The following is a 20,816-nucleotide window of genomic DNA, read 5'->3' on the forward strand; positions in this document are numbered from 1 at the left end:
ACAAGCGGAAGCCTTGAGTTGCAGTCACACCTGTGGGTGGGGATTTTCACATTGCTCCCCGAGTGTTTATAATATATATCTGTTTAAATAAATCACAGAATGAAGCGGATCTACGATGAAACCTCCTCCGACAGCGATCTGGAGGAGATGATTGACGTTGGGAAAGAGGAACATTACTGGTGAGTGACTTGATTTTTTTGTGTTTTACATTCCCAATCTCTTGCTTCACCTGTATAACGTTTGCTGATGCTTTACGAACCCGCGATTTTAAATCAGTTTCCTTTTCCCAAGTGGATATTAATGGAGTTAACCTTTTGGAGCGTTCAGATCAGCAGTAACCTCAACTTGTTTTCGGGTCAACATTATGAGGAACAATAATCTCTACAGACTGGCTTTGGTCAACAGGGAAAGAACAACTGGAACAGCTGCACATCACTTTTTTTTGTCTTGACTGCTCATATGCAAGTGACAACACGATGTTTATACAATTCTGCCTTGTTTCAACATAAACCGAGCAATTAGTTAAAAAAGGGGGAATTTTAATGCCCTTTTAAAATGTTACAACAGGCGTGTAAGGTTTAATGGATTATACCATACTGTAAAAACGATTCTTACTTTGACATCCGGATTTATGTTATTTAAAAGAACTCATTGAAGTCGTCACGATTGGTAATGTAGCTATGTGTATTAACACACATTTTATTTTGTTTCTGTCTTCAGCCCTGTGACTAGATCAACTTCACCAATTACAACCTCCCACGTTCTGGCACGAAAGAAAAGGCGTGGGGTAAGTGGGAAATTATTATTTCTGACCGGCAAAATACCGACTCGATTTTATGCAAAGAGCTATCTAAATATTTTTCTTACAGATTATTGAAAAAAGAAGACGGGACAGGATTAATAACAGTTTATCAGAACTGCGTCGTTTGGTTCCAACAGCTTTTGAAAAACAGGTACGTAACCAGTTCAGATAAAACTGAATTTCAGAATTTCAATCTCAGTTTGAAATGTTTAACCTTATACAAGATACTTAACATTTGTATGAATGCAGTAAAATTCCATGAAAATTCATATATGACTAAGTTTTTTTTATTATTTCTTCGAAGAGCTTTGATAACTATAACTATTTCATAACATTTACAAGATGGCAAATCATATTATATTACAGTACAATAACAACCCCTAATCTCACATCCTATGGATCTGTCAGCAAAGGCCAGTAATGAACATCATAAACTGATTGAGTGATGTTGGACAATGTTTATACCAACCCTTGAATCCCACCACTGCCCAAAGACAGTAGGTTAAAAGTAAGAGCTGACCTCATTTCAGCACACTGTCTAAGGATTCTCCATGTTTCACGGTGGCATTAGTTCAGCTTTCAGTTCTTGTGTGAGACCACACTGAGGAGATAGTCTCATTCTACATTGGTTTCAGATACACAATATAATTGAACCAATACAAAGTGAATTTTCCAAACTTTTAAAGTTAATAAGTTCCACACCACTCTATGTTGTTAAGGACAGCCTGTCTTTTACTGACAATAATGTTTCATTATTTAGCAGAATTCTGGACATGGTTTTAAATGTAATTGTGTAGTCCTATGCTTTCTCCTGACTACAGATTGGCAGTATAACTTGGCACTGTCATGTCACAATACTCTAAAAGTAGTCATAAAAGTAGAACCATTGTACACTGTCAAATGGAACTTATTATATTACTGCACCATAAAGATTCTGACAATTACCACTTTAATTTTGCTCTTAGGAGTTTTTAGTTCACTAGACCTGCTCAAGTGTATTAAAACCCCACAATAGCATAATATAAGAACAATGCAAATGTCACGGAACCCATCTTGTTTATTCTGTCATTCAGATCCTGTTTCTGAAACTAGTCTAACCATTTTTCAACCTATTCCTTTCATAAGAACTTAGGAAATAGGAATAGCAGTAGCTATTCAGCCCTTCAAGTCCACTCCACCATTCAATCAGATCACACCTGATCTTTTACTTCAATATCATTTTCCTGCACTATTCCCGTATCCCATGATGTTTTTAGTATGTAGAAATCTATCGATCTCAGTCTTGAACATACTCAATGACTGAGCCTTCACAGCCCCCTGGGGCAGAGAATTCCAAAGATTCACCACCCTCTGAGTGAAGAAATCCCTCCTCATCTCAGTTCTAAATGGCCTGCCCCTTATTCTGAGACTGAGTCCCCAGTTCTAGACCCCCTGCCAGGGGAAACATCCTTCCTGCATCTACTTTGTTAGGCCCTCTAATAGTTTTGTATGTTGGAAAGAGATCATCTCTCATTCTTCAAAACTCCAAGGAATAAAGGTCCAGTCTATTTAATTGTTCCTCATAGGACAATCCCTCCATCCCAGGAATTAGTTTGGCCAACCTTTCTTGCACTCTTTTTATAGCAAGTATACCTTTCCTTAGGTAAGGAGACCAAAACTGCACACAATACACTAGGTATGGTCTCACCAAGGGCTTATACAGTTGCAGTAAGACATCTTTACTCCTGTACTCAAATCCTCTTGTAATACAGGCCAACATACCATCTGCCTTCTTCTTAATTGCTTGCTGTACCTGCAATGTTAGCTTTCAGTAACTCATAAACAAAGGCACAAGTCTATTTGAAGTTCAACACCTCCTAGCATCTCATCATTTAAGAAATGCTCTGTATTTCTGTTTTCCTACCAAAGTAAATAACCTCACATTTCTCCACATTGAATGCCATCTGCCATTTTTTTGCCCACTTATTTAGCCTCTCCAAATCTCCGTGATGCATCTTTGCATCCTCCTCACAACTCACACTTCCACCTAATTTTGTGTCATTGTTCAAACTTGGAAATATTACATTTAATCCCCACATCCAAATCATCAATATAGATTGTCATAGCCTGCCAACTTGAAAATGATCCATTTATTCTGTCTGTTAACCAGTTCTCAATTCATGCCAGTATATTTCCCCATAATCCTATGTGCTGTAATTTTGTTTACTAATCTCTTGTCTGGGACCTTATCAAAAGCTTTCTGAAAATATAAATATATTACATCACCAGTTCCCCCTTATCTATTCTGCTAGTTACATCCTCAAAAAACTCCAATAGGTTTGTCAAACATGATTTCCCTTTCATAAATCCACGTTGACTCTGTCCAATCCTATCATTATGCTCTAAATGTCCTGTTATCCTTGATTATAGATTCTAGCATTTTCCCTACTACTGATGTCAGACGAACAGATTTTCTCTCTCCCTCCTTTCTTAAATATTGGAGTTACATTTGCCACCTTCCAATCTATAGGCACCATTCCAGAGTCTATAGAATTTTGAAAGATGACCACCAATGCATCTACTATATAGCCACCTCTTTCAACTCTCTGGGATTTGATCATCAGGTCCAGGGGATTTATCTATTTTAAGTTCCATTAATTTCTCTAGTACTTTTTTTTTACTAATATTAATATCTTGCAGCTCCTTGTTTACACTAGTCCCTTTCAAGCAGATATTCTACTAACTACAGAATCAGAAATCAATTCAGTTATCTTTTGAATGATTTACTCAGTCTTTCATGCTGTTAAGTAATCCAAAAGCCACTGACTTCAAGCATGAAGTAGTAAATACCTTATGTCAATCTAAGCCTGGGCTTCTTTAGATCGCAGTGATCTCTGATTCTTATATCCTATTTTCTACAAATTACTTCTCCAAATCTCTCTTCAATTTTTGCTATCATTTTGAAAACTGGTAGTGAACATTTATTTGTTCTCCCTGAAGAGCCTGCTAAAATATTGGTTTCCAATCAATGCTGCATCAAGAACTATTTGGAAGCACAACGTCAGTTTCTACAGGTATGCCGACAACATCCAGCTCTACCTCACCACTACCTCTCAACCTCTCCAGCCTCTACATTCTCAGACTGTTTTTCCAACATCCAGTACTCAGTAAGCAGAAATTTCCTCCCATTAAATATTGAGAAGACTGAAGCCATTGTCTTTGACCTCTGTCACAAACGCCACTCCCTAACCACCAACTCCATCCTTCTCCCTTGCAACTGTCTGAGGCTGAACCAGGCTACGCACAACCTCATCTCATATTGACATTGAGGTGAACTTTCAATCGGTTATTTGCACTGTTACTAAGACTGCCTATTTCCACCTGCATAACATTGCCCGACCCCTACCCTGCCTCAGGTCTTCTTCTGCTGAAACCCTAAGCCATGGCTCTATTACCTAGACTTGACCCTTTTAACACACTCCTGACTTTCTACCTCCCATAAATTTGAGGTCATCCAAAACTCTGCTGCCCATGTCCTAAATCTCACCAAATCCCATTCACCCATCACCTCTGTGTTCACTGATCTACACTGGTGCTCAGTTAAGCAAGCTCATGATTTTAGAATTTGCATCCTTGTTTTCAAATCCCAACATGGCCTCATTCCTCCTAATGTCTGTAATCTTCTCCAGCCCCACAACCCTCTGACTTAATTGGGCTTCTCTAATTCTGGTCTCTTGAGCATCCCTGTTCTTAATTGCTCCATCACTGGTGGCCGTGCCTTCAGCTGCCTAGGCCCTAAAATCTGAAGTTCTCTCCCTCAACCTCTCTGCCTCTGTACTTCACTTTCCTTCTTTAAGGCACTCCTTAAAACCTGCCTCTTTGACAAGCTTTTGGTCATCTATCCTAACATCTCATTATGTGGCTTGGTGTCATATTTTGTTTTATAATGCTTCCATGAAGCACCATAGAATGTTTTATAATGTTAAAGGAGCTATATAAATTTGAACTGTTGTTGTTGAAAAATATTTTTGTCTTTCGTAAGGATAAAAGTTGTGTCAATGGTACTCATGAAGACAGAAAGACAAAATTCACTTCTTCATGTAATGATTCATTCATTCAATGGCTCATTCACTCACACATTAAAGCTTTGATTCATTCATTCAGTAATTCAGTGCAGCAAGATTTGTTTCTTGTTAATTACTTTGTGCATGTTACAATTACTATTCATTTTAACAGAAGTTTCCTTATTCTAACACTCAGGGATCATCCAAGCTGGAGAAAGCTGAGATCCTACAGATGACTGTGGACCATCTGAAGTTGCTCCATGCAACGGGAGGAAAAGGTAAGATTGAAATGGTTACTGCACCATATTTTGTTCACCTTAAACTATCATTGCTATATAATATCAGAAGTATCAAAGATATTGAGTCTGCTTATGCTATGATGGAGGTTTTTTTTTGATGTGTTAAAGTTTTAAGGAAATATATCAAAATTCCTTTGAAGCCTCGTAAATCTGTTTTTGGAGATGTTAAAACAGGGTGAAATTCCTGTCCTCACTGATATAAATGAAGAAATTGACATGAGTGAAAAGGTTATTTCATCACCTTGTTCTCATGCTACCTTTTCAGCGATGTGTGCCTATGTGCTACCAATTTGAGCTGGGAGACTCCGGGTTGCAGTTAGGGTCAGAGATGGAATTAAACACTCAAACAGAGGTTAAGGTTACAATATTGGCTGAAGATTTAGCTATTGGAGAGGGGATCTGCTTTCTTAGCAAGCCTGCTTCCCAAGAACCAAAATACAACTTTATGTATAAACCATTCTTTATGGAAGGCAAGTGAACAATGAATTATCTTTAATTATTTTATTCCAATTCCTGGTGAGTATCAAACTAACAGATGAAAAATTCTGGGCTGAAAGCTACCAATCAAGCCAAACAAGATTAACTGAAGCAGGACAGCAAATTTCAGTTAATTGTTTTTTGTGACTCTCAGTATCTGCTTTAGAAAGCCTCCTTAGTGCTTTAAACAGCTTGGACCATGTGTCCTTGGTAAAGAGCTTTTATGTGAGAAAAATACCCCACAGATTCTTTGTTTGGTCTTTGCCATTGTAATGGTACATCAAGAAGGCAATTGAATAAAAGTGACTACACTCAACTGTAGCCTTCACTTTCACTTTCGTATTAAAGAAATAAGGAACTGGCATTTATTGCAATACCTTACATGGCCATAGGACGTCCTGAAGCATTTCACAATCTTTGGGCAGAATTTTCCGTGCCCGCTGGCATCGGGTGTGTTTGGCAGCGTGAGTGGACAATATGGCGAGAAGGCCAAAAATCAGTTTCATAGCGTCGTGAAACCAGTTTGCGATCATCCACTCAGCCCGTCGATGGCAGGCCACATTTCCCACCATCGGACGTCAGGAACCGCATTGTAATATATCTGCATATTATTATAAGCCCAGCCCGCCAGCATTATCCCCCCATGGTAGATCACACCAACATGTTTCACAACAGCATATTAAGGCATGCACTTGGAGGGCTGCACTTTGAGGGAAACTCGGAGGTGAGTGCACAGTAAAACTGCGCAGCGCTCACAAGGATCACCTGTTGGACTTTAAGGTCGAGGTGCTGCGCATTCAGGCGAGGGCACAGGCAAGTCGCTCTTTCCCTGCTGGCTGACAGTGTGGTCCTGGGGCAAGGGCTGCCCTGCGGTTGAGGCGACTTGGGGTAGGAGGCAAGGGTTGCACTACAGTAGTGCACAAGCATGCGCAGGCTGGCGGGGGAGGGAAGCAGCCACGCATTAAGTAAACTTTGCATAAGGTAAGAATTCCTCCATAGCTGAGACAGTTCAGGCACAGCCACATTGACATGCTTGGAGTCGGGCCCCTAGCTTATCTGCCCACTCAAGCAATGCAGAGGCATGAAATTGCCACCAAATGCTCCAAAGATTTTCACCCTTTGGGCACAGACTGCAAATTAATAAGTGTTTTAGTGGACTGCAGAACAATTGGACAACTGGGCAAGTTGTACAATCTCCTTGCTAAAGCTGGCCGTGGAGCAGTCACTGGAGGAGGTGCTCACAGCCCCTTGCAATGTCATCATCCTGGTTTGGACCAGTCTCCCCCATGGTTCAAGCTAACAGTGCAGCCTTGCAGTGCAGGTTAGGAGAATGCCTGCACCTGAGCTGAGAGCATAGTATGCAGTCCAATGGGCAAAGCTGCTGCCAATCTGTCAGGTGGAGTGGGGTGGAGGTGGGTGGGGTTTCAGGCAGTCATGCAGAGCACTAAACTTTGGCCATTCCAAGTGGTGGCCAGCACTCTCTGGGATGCATTAAGGGGCCTTCAGACTTAACCAAGAGAGGCTCTTAGAACGCCCAAGCTAACCCACACATCTCTCTCTTCCATCCTGCAGGGGGAGTAGATCAGGAACATAGAGCCTGGTGACCTAGTTGTATGCCTTGTGGCGTACAGAGAGCAGAGATGAAGGAGAAGAGAGCGAAGGAGGCGCCTGGCTCGACAGGAAAGAGTAGCACCCTCAGGAAGAAGGTGCAGCTGGGACTCCCGTACACATTGCTGAAGAGTCACAGTGAACTATCGGTGTTCGGTGCCTAGCTAGTCTATAGACACCACTTTCATTCCTGCAGATGACTGAGAACCAGTGTCACTGAAGACTGCACATGTCTAGGGAACTGGTCAGTCACATCTGCCAGCCACTGCAGGGTTTGCTGCCATGGGGACATGGAGGGCATTCGCCTCCAGTGGCTGTGAAAGTGACCGCGGTACACCAGTGGCTCCGTTCAGGGCTCCACAGGTGACCTCTGTGGGATATCACAAGCCTCCACCCACAAATGCATCCATGAGATCACGGACACCATCTTCACGAAGGCACTCAACTTTGTGCATTTTGCCTGCGATCAAGAAAGCCAGGATACAAGAGTGCTGGGATTTGCCCAGATTTCAGGTTTCCCACAGGTGCTGCGTGCCATTGACTATACTCACATGTCACTCAGATCTCAATTGCAATAAGCAGTCAACTATAACAATCACAGGGGCTTCCACTCACTAAATGTTCAGCTGATGTGCGACCACCATAAACGCATCCTGCAGGTCTGCGCACTGATCCCAGGGAGTGTCCATGACTCCCATATTCTCAATCGTTCTCAGGTCCCTGAAGTCTTCCAGGTTCCACAGAGACTGCAGGGTTGGCTTCTCGGGGACAAGGACATAACTGGTGACACCCATGTGGCAGCCTTATACTGCTGCAGAGCGAAGGTACAACAAGGCTCATGTTGCAACTCGAATCCTTGATGGAGCAAACCATCTGGATGCCAAAAATGAGGTTCCAGTGCCTGGAGTGGACTGGTGGAGTCCTGCACTATGGTCCACAGAGGGTGTCATGCATCGTTGTCACCTGCTGCGCCCTTTTCAACCTGGCGCTGCAACAGGAAGAGCAGCTGGCTAAGGAGGAAATGGAGGAGCTGGATGTCTCCTACGATGAGGAGGATGTCAACAGGGATGAAGGTGAGGAGTTCCTTGAAGGCTATCATGCCGGCGATGAGGCCATTGCACTGGTCATATGAGGCAGGCGAGCTCGGGAGATTTGTGGAGGATGATGACAACATGCAGTGAGGAAACATCATAGATCCTCACATTGCATTTTTGAATATTTGACTCTGGCTGATGGCAATGCACATTCGCTCCTGTGATAAGGCTCCTGTCATGGAGACACAGTGGAGGCCCTAATGGTTCCTTTCCAGGAAGAGATGATGACATACAGTGACGACACCCCATAGATCTTCACATAGCCTCTGTGAATGTCTGACTCCTGACTGGCTGAGGGCAGCTTGCTTGCACTCCATGATCAGGGTCATATCGTGGAGACACAGCTCTGAAACTTTAAATGTACCTAATCCTTTGTCAGCCTTCAGCACCTGACCCTTTCAGGAGCACAGCGTCACCGATCACTGATTCACCAGAATAAAACCAGGGCTTAAATGGTTAAATGAGGGCAGGTTATGTACATCAACAACAAAAAGTAGTTATGCACTCTTTCTCTGTAAAAGAGGAATTATATGCATCCACTACAAACCATCTTACAATTTAGAAATAAGTTGGTGTTATTGTTATTTACACTACAACTGTAGTGTCCACGCAAAGTGGTTTTGCTTTGCAGCAACACTAAAGTTGTCATGCAAATCCAGATTTGAAACTTGACCGAACAATGCAACAACCTGGAGTAAGGCTCAGGCTAACTCCATCTTTCTCCAGGGTCAGGTTAGGCCATGACTGGATTTGAACCAAAACTCTTTAGCTTTACACCAATGCTACAGTTGTAGCATAAATTCAACATCAACTGCAAATTTGATTTGGAGAGCTTATAAGGATGGCAACCTATTATTGGTAAAATGCATCATATTTACGCAGTAAGGAAGAGGTGCTCTGCTGCAATTAGGATCAAAGTCAATGGTTGAGACAGAGAAATATTTACATTGCATTTAACCATTCCTGTACCTGACATCCGTGCTGAGTGCAATCACTTCACCACTGACTGAAAAATCCAGACCATTTTCTTAATTTATAAACCATTCCTAGTTCACTCCTGATTCAACACATAGGGCTTCTTTCAACTCATCCAATTTTAATTTTTTGATGATTTTAAAAACTTACAACTTAGTTTCATTAGTATTTTTTCCAGTTACAGCAAATTCACTTTTGTATAGAGCTTTTCTTCCCTTCAGATTTCTTCTGCAGTTTTTACATGTTGGTCAAAACAAATCACAGTTGTCCACATATGTACTTGGTTATCTTCTATATAAAACTACATTTATGAGGTTGCATAGCCTGGACCTCTCAAAATTTATCCTAATGTCAATATTACCTCTTTGAATTTATGCTTCATCTATTAATAAACATGAACATTCAGAAGAAGGATAAATTTTATTTTAATGAAATTATTGCAATTTGAGTTGTGAAAAAGCAGATGCAAAGCCCAAACCCATTGAAGGACTATTGCAGTCAATGCTGTAGATGGTCACTCTACAGTACATGTTAAAATGTAACAAAATTAACTAATGAACAAGGCTTTTCTGAATCCTTTTCCATCATATGCTAACTATAACTATTTTACTGACAGGCTATTTTGATCCTCACTTGCTAGCCGTGGATTACAGAAGTATGGGATTCAGAGAATGTCTCGCTGAAGTCATAAGGTATCTCAGCTCATTTGAACGATTTCAAGGCCATGACAATACTGATCCACTAAAGGATCGTCTGGTATCTCATCTCAACAACTATGTATCTGAAATAGAGCCTACACCATTGGCACCGGCTTCCTTGATCCACCGGGCCTGGACTTGGCCACACCACCATTTAACTACTTTGCTCCCACAGACAGCAGAAGGAGGACAATTACCATGCAGGGACACTCTTCATAACCCAGCCTTCCTTACTGGCTCTGCGTTAGCATGTTCCACCTCATCTCTGAGAGGAATTCCTCTTGACAAAATAGCATCCTCTGTGATGTCACCCACACACAGCCTTCTCCCAAACATGACATCATCCAGCCTCAATCTCCTGTCAAACCTGGCATCACCTATTCATAGAGTCCTGTCCAACATGACGTGCACGTTTCCTGGTGTTCTGTCCAATGTGGGCTCAACCAACAAGATGTTGACTGGTGTTGCTGTATCTCCGCAAATTACTTCACCTTTGCTGTCACCAGCTTCCAATTCCAGCAACATTCATACGACTGCTGCATCCATGCCTGGGTCTTTGGGACTTTTTCCATCTGTAACACACTTACGACTTAATCCCTCTAGTCAGACAAGCAACCTGAGCACTCGCAAGCCCCAGAGATCATGGACAACTGAGATTGGGGCTTTCTGAACCTAGCCTAATGGAGAAAAGATTTTAACTACACTTTTATTGTGATATATTGTGATATAAGAATATATTGTACCAGAAAATATCCTGCTAGATATAAGCAGTTTGTATTCCTATTGAACATGAGCAAAAAATAACTGAAGTTCAGTATCTATGCATGTTACACAGTGCAGAAGTTTCCTCTAACTTTCTAATCTGTGAAGCAATTGTTTTTAGTCTGATAAATGAAGTACTGTATTTTTCCAGAATTTACTCCACCCTTCCTTGTAGTAGTGCTTTAGTTTCTCAGAATAGGCTTGTTCCTAGCATTTATCTGTGATAGAATAAGTGTGCAGCATGATTTGTGTTCAACTTTTAATGATCCATCAGTCTTCCTTTATTCTTGGTCTCATCCTGCAAGATGAAAGCTTTCAGTTCATTGCAGTACAAGTCTGGTGCTGTTTTGTTTTTCAAGCCACTAATAAGGGAAAGAAATGTGCTTGTTGAGTATAATTATGCCTTATATTCCATTCACTTTCATTTCTTAACTGTTGTCTCCAACAATAGCTGTTTCCGTTGGGTTGTGGATATAGACATTCTGCATTGTATACTTATTGTCCAGGGTCCAAGTTACTCTATAATGAATCAAGATACTGAAAAGGGAAGGACTGGTTCTTTAAGTATGGTAGAGGGCACTTCCATTGTGCGGTGTTCCATTCTGTTGTATGGGAAAAATTTTAAAACTTACCCCAAAATGGTGAATGACATTTCAAAATTACTTAATAATTCAGGATTTAGAATTCAAAGGCTCAATTGCAAAAACTACCAGGCTGTAGAAATGTGTAACAAAAACAAAAATAGCTGGAAAAACTCAGCAGGTCTGACAGCACCTGCGGAGAGGAATACAGTTAACGTTTCGAGTCCGTATGACTATATGTAGAAATGTGTTCCTTTCTTAATGAGAAATCTATGTGGAGTCAAAATAGTTTTACAGCTATTGTCATTCCAGGAAGTGTACAAGAAATGTTGCACCCAATAAAATATTCATTATCTATAACTCTAATCAGGGTACAAAGTGATTCCAATAGTAGCACAGGTATATATTTGATATAGTTCTGGCATAGATCTGCTATTGGTATTATTATGAGCATTGGAGATGATACATGGATGACATCATTCAGACAAATTTTCACTTAATTTAGACCTAATAAAATGTCAATGATATTTGTTAGAAGATAACTAAATAAGGATAAATTAGTTAAAAATAAATAGTTACAAAGCTCTTTGAGACTTTGGGCATAAATTTGTCTTGTGCTCACTGATCTACATTCACTTTCTGTTGAGTGATGCCTCAATTTTAAAATTCTCATCTATCTTTTCAAATCCCACCATGGCCTTGCTCCTCCATGGACTGAATTTTACATGCCCCCAGTGGGCATGTTTCCCACGGGGTCGGGGGGCACGTAAAATAGGGTGGGCACCACCCACCCAATGCCTTCCCACCAACCCCTGAGCTCAGCCCCATAATGCAGGCGGGCACCAAAATTGGCAGCCTGCCTGCCATACTTAAATAAATAATTAAGGGTCAATTAGGCTGTTATCAAGCCAATTAACCCTGATAATACATTGCCCACACGATAAAATGTTTGCTGCGGGTAGCAGTAGGGAGGTGGGAAGCCCATTTTTTAAAATTTGAATGTTTAAAGGGCAGGAAGGAAGGGGGGTCACTCTTTGGGGGCTGCCCTTTGCCGATTACGGGATGGCCCCCCACTTAGGTCAAACCCCCCACTTCCTTCCTAACTACTCCCTCCCTTAAACCCATCCCCTCCCCCTGCCCCCTCCCTAACCTACCCAAACCCTCCCAGTCTAAGACTCTGGATTTATCTGCTCCGGGGATCTACGGACGCCTTCCTGGCGCTGCCAGGACTGATGGAGCTGCTGGCCAATACAATTGGCCAGCAGCTCCAGAGGGCAGGACATTTACCCCAATGAGGAGCGGAAGTCCCACTCAGCCCTCATTAATTTACCCCACAGTGCTTTATAGTTGCAGGATAGGTTGATGGCAGCTCCACATTGATGTTCTTTCCAGGGGTGGGGGGTGAGGGGCTCACCCACACCCCCAACCCCCACTGCCGTATTATTCAGCCCCAAATCTCTGTAATCTCCTCCAACCCCAGAACCCTCGTGATCCCTATGCACTACAGATTCCAGCAGCTTGAGTATCCGCAATTTTAATCACTTCACTAATGGTGGCTGTGTCTTCAGCTGCCTTGGCCCTGAGCTCTGGAATTCCCTCTGTTTCTTTACCACTCCGACCTCATTTAAAGGCAAGTCTTGGCTTTTTGATGAATTCCTTGAATCCTACCTCTGTGGCCAAGGTTTTGGTCAGCTGGCTTAATAGCTCTTTATGTGGCTCCATGTCAAAATTTGCTCCACAATGCTCCTATAAAGCACTTTGGAACATTTTATTAGGTTAAAGATGCATATAAATGCAACTTTCTGTTTTTACTGTAGTGCAAAACAGGCAACAGCAAGTCTGCAACCCTCTTTGTACTTCACCCAATTTTGTTCATTTATTGGAGTGCAAAATGGGCTTCTAATCCACAATTACATGTGTTATGCTATTGCTCAAAAAAACAAATTTTTACTCTGCAACCACACCCCTGCCCCTCACCCAAACACATCCATCTAGCTCCCCACCACATCCGCCATTCCATTCACATAGACCTCCCCCGCTCCACACCAAGACCATCCCTTGCACACCCCTGGCCATCTCTCTCCCATCACATGAATCTAATTCTAGCTGCCCCCCCATACTTTAATGGCTCCAGCTCCAGACCCATAGATCCTCCTCTGCCCTTCACATGCAGACTGGCTCTCTGGCCCTCGTCCCCCAAGTCTCGCCCCTCTCGTGGACCATACCCTCCCCCTCCCTCTCTAGGCTCATAGCCCCTAATTTTAATTAGAGTTTTATTATAATTTTACTACTTAGAGAGAAATACTTGTTAAATCAGTTTCATGGTTTACTTTTTAATGCAAAAGTTACAATTTCAAGTACTGATATAAGTCAGAGTGAAAGTGCAGCTCTCATTAGGTATGATACTAAGACATGAGTCTCTCAGTTCTTTCTGGTGTTTGACAGTCAGTGCAGAAGACATCACGACATAATGATAACTTAGATTGTGTTGCCTAAAATTTACCCAAACTTTTGCATTTTCATTAAATGAAACAACTTACCTCTATTCTGTGGAAAAGTGTAAGCTTGATTTTTGTATTCTTATGAATTTAACACACGGAAAACCAGAACCAGAACACTCATTGGAATATCATGACCTTAACCTCATAGCATTTAGTAGGGATTTACCATATACAGTTTTGACTTTTTCAACTGACTGTAGCAGAGTTGTTCCTGTTACCAGGGAAATATCATTGGTAAATTGTTATATTATTCCAAAATGATTTAGGAACTATATTGTCATGTGTATGTACACATAAGTATCCAGAATACCACATGCACTCACTGCTGCATAACAGTCTGTGTACTGAACTAACAAAGTATCAGTCTACCACAGACATGGGGAGATGTAAAAATATAAACTCGATGAAAGCTCCAGTATCTAAGCCTAAAGGCGTAATTACTTCGGACTTCAGGGACCACTAAACATAACAGTCCCTTATAACAAAATTCGTAATAACAAATTCTAATTATTAGACCCCATATTTTTGAAAATAGGTTTTTCAGTGTGAAATCAGTAGACTTTTTTATGGCGATCACTGATGCTGAGTGTAAGTACACTGATTTTGGGAACCGTAGAGTGTAGATGGACTTGGGTTAAATCTCCATTCATTTCCCATCTTTGTTGCATCTCCTAGTCAAATGAAGAGTAAACTCTCTGCAGTAGGAAAGCGGAGACAGAAGAAGTGACATGCCTGAGAGTCCCCTAGCACCTCTGATGGCTACTACAGGGAATTGAATGTAATCTGGAGGCAGGAGAAGACCAAAATGGGGAATAATGTGAAGAGGGAAAATTGTATAAAAAGGGAGGATTTTTTGTGTAAAAGCATGTTGTGTGTCACATCATTATTGGACTTCAATTTTTAGAGAGCAATTGACTCTGACCCTTAAATGCCACCAGTTTATGTGGCAGTAATACAAACCAGATTTACAAGAGGACTTCTATGTTTCAGTGTTCCCTGCTTCCTAATGGAGCAGACTGACAGCGTTTTAATTTTCTCTTGAATTAATTATATCAATGTGAAACTGAAGCACTCCACATATAGTTGTAGTTATTTCACACCTGTTTTTCTTTCTATTTTTCCGCTTTAATCATCTGCTAATAGGTCATGTATGTCTTGCAGACATGTGGTGAGGTTGGTCTTTTCCACAGACACCCTAGCTATCAGCAGCAATAACTTGTATTTACATAACCATTCTGTGTAAAAAAAAAAAATCTCAAGTTGTTTTATTGTTTGGACATTAAACAAAGAGTGAAGGAACTTTGAACAAAGGCACAGTCAAAGAGAGGGGTTTTGGGGAAACTTTTGAAGGAAATAGGAGAGTTTTCTAGAGAGAAGAAAATTGTCTCCTGGACTAGTTGGCAAAAGAACGATTACGTTTGGGCAAGTCACAAGAGTTTTCAGTATTTCCTACAAGTTTGGATACCTGTTCTCCACACAACACTCCACCCTGCAGCATATAGCTGGGAATGAACTAAACCTATCCTTGTTTGTTCAATGTGAACAGGAAGAGCACTCTGAGATCAAGAAATATTAAATGCACAACAGTACTTCACACTGTTGTTTAGAGAAAAGGTATAAGTAAAGCAAACATTTTGGAAAAAGTTTATATAATGGAATTTTTAATATAATAGATGTAATGTTATTAATTAAAATTCTGAAAACTTATTGAAAAATGTAGAAATATTATTAGTAGACTATGCAACTGATCAGTGGGTAATTTCTGAATCAAATGCACTTAATCTCTCCACTATGTGGGAAAGCCATAAGAAACTCTTATAAATCTGAACTATACATAGTGGATTCTGCACCATATGTATTTTAAAAATGTATTGAATTCTGTATGATTGAAGGTTTAAATATTGGCTGAGTTAATAAATATGCATTGAGTTTAAACTGTGGAAAGTGTGAAATAATTTCATTTATTTTTGACTTGTAATTTTGTCCCAGCAAAAATTCACCCTGAAATCTTGGCCATAGAGCATTATTCAACCTATTGCCCAGCCACTAAGCTCTCTAGGTAGTACTGCTAATGTTAGCTGTGGCTCAGTAGTAGCACTCTTGCCTCTGAGTTGAAAGGTTGTGCGTTCAAGACCCATTTGAAGACTTGAGCATAAAAATCTAGGCTGAAACTCAAGTGCAGCAGAGGAAATGAGATGCTGTCTTTCAGATCAGATGGAAAGCAAGGTCCTATCTATCCACTCAGGTGGATGTAGAAGATCCCATGGCATTATTTTGGTGGAGTTATCCCTGATATCCTGACCAGTGCTTATTTTTCAGTCAACATCACAAAAAAATCAGATCACCTGGTCATTAACATACTGCTGTTTGTGTACTTTGCTGTGTGCAAATTGGCTGCTGTGTTTCCTACATTGCAACAGCAATCGTAGGGCAATAGTACTTTGATGGCTGTAAAACATTTTGGGAAGACCTGTGGTTGTGAAAGACGCTATATAAATACAAATCTTTTGTTCCTTCTGCTAAGTAGGAAAACATTAGATATCCAGTTGGCTAACCTACTAAGGTACGAGTTGAAAAGACCCTATGGAACCCTCTCCTTATAACCTGCAAATTTAATTTAAACAGGAACGTGAAACCAAAGGTACAGAGACACAGTTGTATATGCAGATATACATCGACACAAGTACACATTTGTAGGTATACAGAGGCATAGACAAAAAAGTGTACAAACCTATACACACACATCCAAAGTATCATTGAATATATCAACAAGAAAAGAGCCATTCAACCCATTAAATCTGAAGCCTGTTTTTCTCTACATGAGCCATCTCGTATAATACCACTCTCTTGCTCAATCCCAATACCCTTTTCAATATCTTTTGGACTTTTCCTCAGAAAATTTGACATTAAAACCACCATCTGCGCAAACAACTTTTCTCAAATATCCTGTTGATTTTTTGTGAACATCTTAAATTCAAGCCGTCTCTTTATCATCTTTCTGGTAAATGGACATTCTTAATAAATCTGAGCAGCACCTTTTCAGTTGCTCTTATATCCTTCTGATAACAAGAGGCCCAGAACTGTACACAATACTTCAACTTTGGCCTGACTAATGCCTCTATAAAAGTATCAAGTGCTTTTTGAAAACTTATACAAACCACATACATTGCATTTTCTCACAGGTATTTTTTTAAAGAGTTCGATAAGGTTCATCATATTTCTATAAATGTATGCTGACTGGCCCTAATTAACTCCTGTCTCTCCAAGTATTTTGTAATTCCATGCAAGATTATAGTGCCCTAGTCGTTTGCCAAAAATTAAAATAAAGCTACCTACCTTCAAATCTCCTGATTTATCCCTGTCACTGTTTTGAAGAGGAAAGTTATATTTTCCACCTTCCAGTCTCCTGGCATAGTTTTCCTTTCCACAAAATCTTGGAAAATTATCGCTTGAGTCCCTGTTATTTTTTTCCCAGATTCCCTAGGGCCCTGATGATTTGTCTACCTTTAGTCTTGAGTAACACCTTTGGTAACATGTCTCTTTGAATAATGATCTCCACTAACCTACCAATGGTAGTCCTGCTCCTCTGAAAATTCAGGCATAGTATTTATTTAGTACAAATTGAAAGCAACATACTGTGGATGCTGGAAATCTGAAGTAAAAACAGAAAATGTTAGCATCAATGCAGCATTACATATAGCTGCCTATATATATTATTTATATTACACACATACATATATACACACAGAAGCATGTACATACACAGAGACACTGCTACAAGTTTAGGCTCTGCCTAGAATATTTTCTCAAGTGCAGTGATGCTTTGTCAACATTCTTGGTTTGAATGAAATGTGCTGGAAAGATGCAGGTAATTTAAGATCAGGTGGCATCACACTCATCTACTCAGGAGGTGAAAAACATGAGAGAGGTGCAGGAATCTTCCAAGGTGAAGAAGTTTCAAAATGTGTGCTGGGTTACTGGGCTTTATTGGATAAATCGGAGTTAAAATCGGAGTCCAGCCTTTCAATCTTGGCATCATCCAAGACTATACACCAAAATCTGACAATGAAAAAGAGGATATTGATTGTCAAGTTGTTGGAAACGGTTTTCAACTCCCACTTTAAATTTTTCTTTAATTGAGCACTCTGTATTAAGTAGTTCATAATCTAGTCTCTTTAACGCCCTGCATTTTTTTCAACTTCCTCAGCTTTATTGTGATGGTGCAAACTCCAGGTACATTGTCACTTCCACAGTCAGCACCCGGGTAGGTTTTTGCTTGTTGAACGGCGTTTTGGAATCTGCTGTTTATTGTCACACAGTCAATTTGATTTGAGGCAGAATCATCCTTGATTTGCACTAAGTGCGGTAGGGCCAGCCGCGATGTCGGGTTTTCACACCTTATCCTCCCAAACCCGCCATGATATTTATGCATTCCCGGGAAATACACTGTTTTAAGGTGGGTGGGCTCTCATTCACCCACCATGCCATCACCTCGCCGCTTCGTCACGCCAGGGACCACATTTAAACTACAGCCGCGCACAGTACTTCTAGCCTAGGACTGCAGCAAAGAAGACATGACCCCGAAAGGCAAGAAGACTACAGCCCTCGAGTACCTTTTGGATGCCATGGAGGCCCACTGTAATGTCCTCTACCCCCACTCTGGCCGCAGGAAGGGCAGCTACTTTACCACCTCGGCGTGGCAACGGCAGCAGTAGTCAGCGCCAATGCCACACAGAAGAGGTTGGCCATCCAATGCAGATAGAGGATGAATGATCTCATCCGTGCAGCCAGGATATGGCAACCATCTCGTCAGTCTAAACTCACACACTCAAGCCCATCACACATTCACTGGCATCTCACTCACTGCCAGCTCAAGGAACATCACCACCCTCACATGTCCATCAGGCCTCATCTCCTCTAGCAACTACCTCCTCAGCCCTCACCATCTTGAGGCCACTTGCACTGATCAATATGTGCCCCCACACACACCCTGGGATACCATCCTTCTCCAGTACAGCCATTGTCCTGTAGCTTCTTCCCTTGCCTGAGGCCACTTCACCCCCTCCCCCAAGCAAGCCCTAGCCCTGCAGCCATTGAAAAGCCACCCACATATGACTGATCTGGTAGGTAGGTAGAAATCTACCCATGAGCCCCTCTAAAAGTGATGTGGTGCTGTCTGTGAAGCCTGGTGCTGATGACTGCGAAGGAAAGGTAGACAAACAAACTTTGAAGTCCCAAGTGAAGTCCAGCTCGCCAAGTGCACGTCACTTATGTGCTGTTGTGAAACACATCGTGTTTTCCTGCTGACGTGGGCAGAAGATCCAGCGGGAGGAAGTCCGGCGAGCTGGCCTTATAATAATATGCTGATGTATTACAATGAAGTTCCCAATGTCCGATGGCGGGAAACGTGGGCCGCAATCAATGGGTGGAGCGGACGATCGCAAACCAGTTTCTGAACGTTGTGAGGCAGATTTTTGGCCGTCTTGCCACATTGTCCGCTCACGCCACCGGGCATACCCGACACCGGAGGTCACGGAAAATCCCGGCCTTGTTAAAGCCAAACGTCAACATAAAACAAATGAGGTGATTTTTGTAATTGGTGATCTAAATGCAAAAGTAGGTTCTATTAAGAAAGGCAACATAGTTGGACCTCATATCCTATGAGATCCCAATGAAAAAGGTGAAATGTGGGTCGATTGGTGTAAAGTAAATGATCAAGTTATTTTAATACCTGGTTCAAGAAGCATCCAAGGAGGAAATACACCTGGAAAAGACCTGTCAACATGACCAGAAATCAAATTGACTATGCAGCAATAAACTCCGAAATGCAGTTCAACAAGCAAAAACCTACCCAGGTGCCAACTGTGGAAGCAACAATGTACCTGGAGTTTGCGCCATCAAAATGAAGCTGAGGAAGTTGAAAAAAACACAAGGACATTAAAGAGACTAGATTATGAACCACTCAATACAGAATGGTCAAGTAAAGAACAATTTAAAGTGGCAGTTGAAAACCGTTTCGAACATCTTGAAGACCATGTCCAAACGCAGCAAGATCTGGGGCTGCATCTTCCAGTCGGTGCGTGGGAGACAGGGCCTGCTCGTCGACGCATAAAATGACGTGGGGTAACATCGGGCGTGCGTCCCAACATCACCCCGCGTCATTTAGATTTTCTGTTCGGCGGACACACAGCTGAGTCGGCTGCGCGCCCGCCAAACTGTCAATGGCCACTTAAGGCCTTTAAAAAAGTAATTAGGCTCATTATAAAGGACTTGGCAAGCAGGCCAGGTGACCTTTAGAGAAAACATGAAACCTCATCCACGGGCGGGATAAGGCTTCGTGAGGGCTTAAGAATGTTTATGAAATGTTGAAATAAAAGAAATTGACATGTCCCAGCTCATGTGACTGTGTCACATGAGGGGACACGTCAGGGAGTTTTTTTCTACACTTCCACAAATTTTTAAAGCTTCCAGTGATCTCCCTGAGGGGGCAGTTTGGCTCAGGGAGATCAGCGCACTCTTTAGTGCACATGCGCGAAAGAGCCCACTCCTGGCTCAGGGAATCTCCCCCCCACTCCCGCACAGGGAGCGCACAGCTCTTCCAAGCGGATGTCACGCTGGGCAGGCCTTAACTGGCCAACCCACGTAAAAGGGCAGCGCGCCCCCAACCAGGGGTGCCAATCGGGAACCTGCTCGCCCGTGCCCGCTCCCGCGCATCCCCCCTGGGGCGGGGGGGGGGAGGGAGGGATGTTGCCCCGGACAACATCCAGGCTTGGGCTGTCAAGTGGCATGTAACATTCACGCCACACAAGTGCCAGGCAATGACCATCTCCAACAAGAGAGAATCTAACAATGCCCCTTGACATTCAATGGTGTTACCATCACTAAATCCCCCACTAACAACATCCCGGAGGTTACCATTGACCAGAAACTGAACTGGACTAGCCATATAAATACTGTGGCTGCAAGAGCAGGTCAG

The 20,816-nt window shown here is 41.9% G+C and overlaps 1 protein-coding gene across 1 annotated transcript; it reads left to right on the top strand.

Moving 5' to 3' along the window:
* The first annotated feature begins 47 nt into the window (after positions 1 to 47).
* Positions 48 to 12,152, top strand: LOC144695930 (hairy/enhancer-of-split related with YRPW motif protein 1-like). Its single transcript, XM_078567025.1, has 5 exons — positions 48 to 179; positions 721 to 787; positions 870 to 953; positions 5,042 to 5,123; positions 9,915 to 12,152. Exons 1-5 carry the CDS (start codon positions 100 to 102, stop codon positions 10,664 to 10,666), a joined length of 1,065 nt encoding a protein of 354 aa, XP_078423151.1. The 5' UTR covers positions 48 to 99; the 3' UTR covers positions 10,667 to 12,152.
* The last annotated feature ends 8,664 nt before the right edge of the window (positions 12,153 to 20,816 follow it).

The sequence above is a fragment of the Cetorhinus maximus genome, chromosome 21 (genome assembly GCF_964194155.1).
Source record: "Cetorhinus maximus chromosome 21, sCetMax3.hap1.1, whole genome shotgun sequence".
Lineage (NCBI taxonomy): Eukaryota > Metazoa > Chordata > Chondrichthyes > Lamniformes > Cetorhinidae > Cetorhinus > Cetorhinus maximus.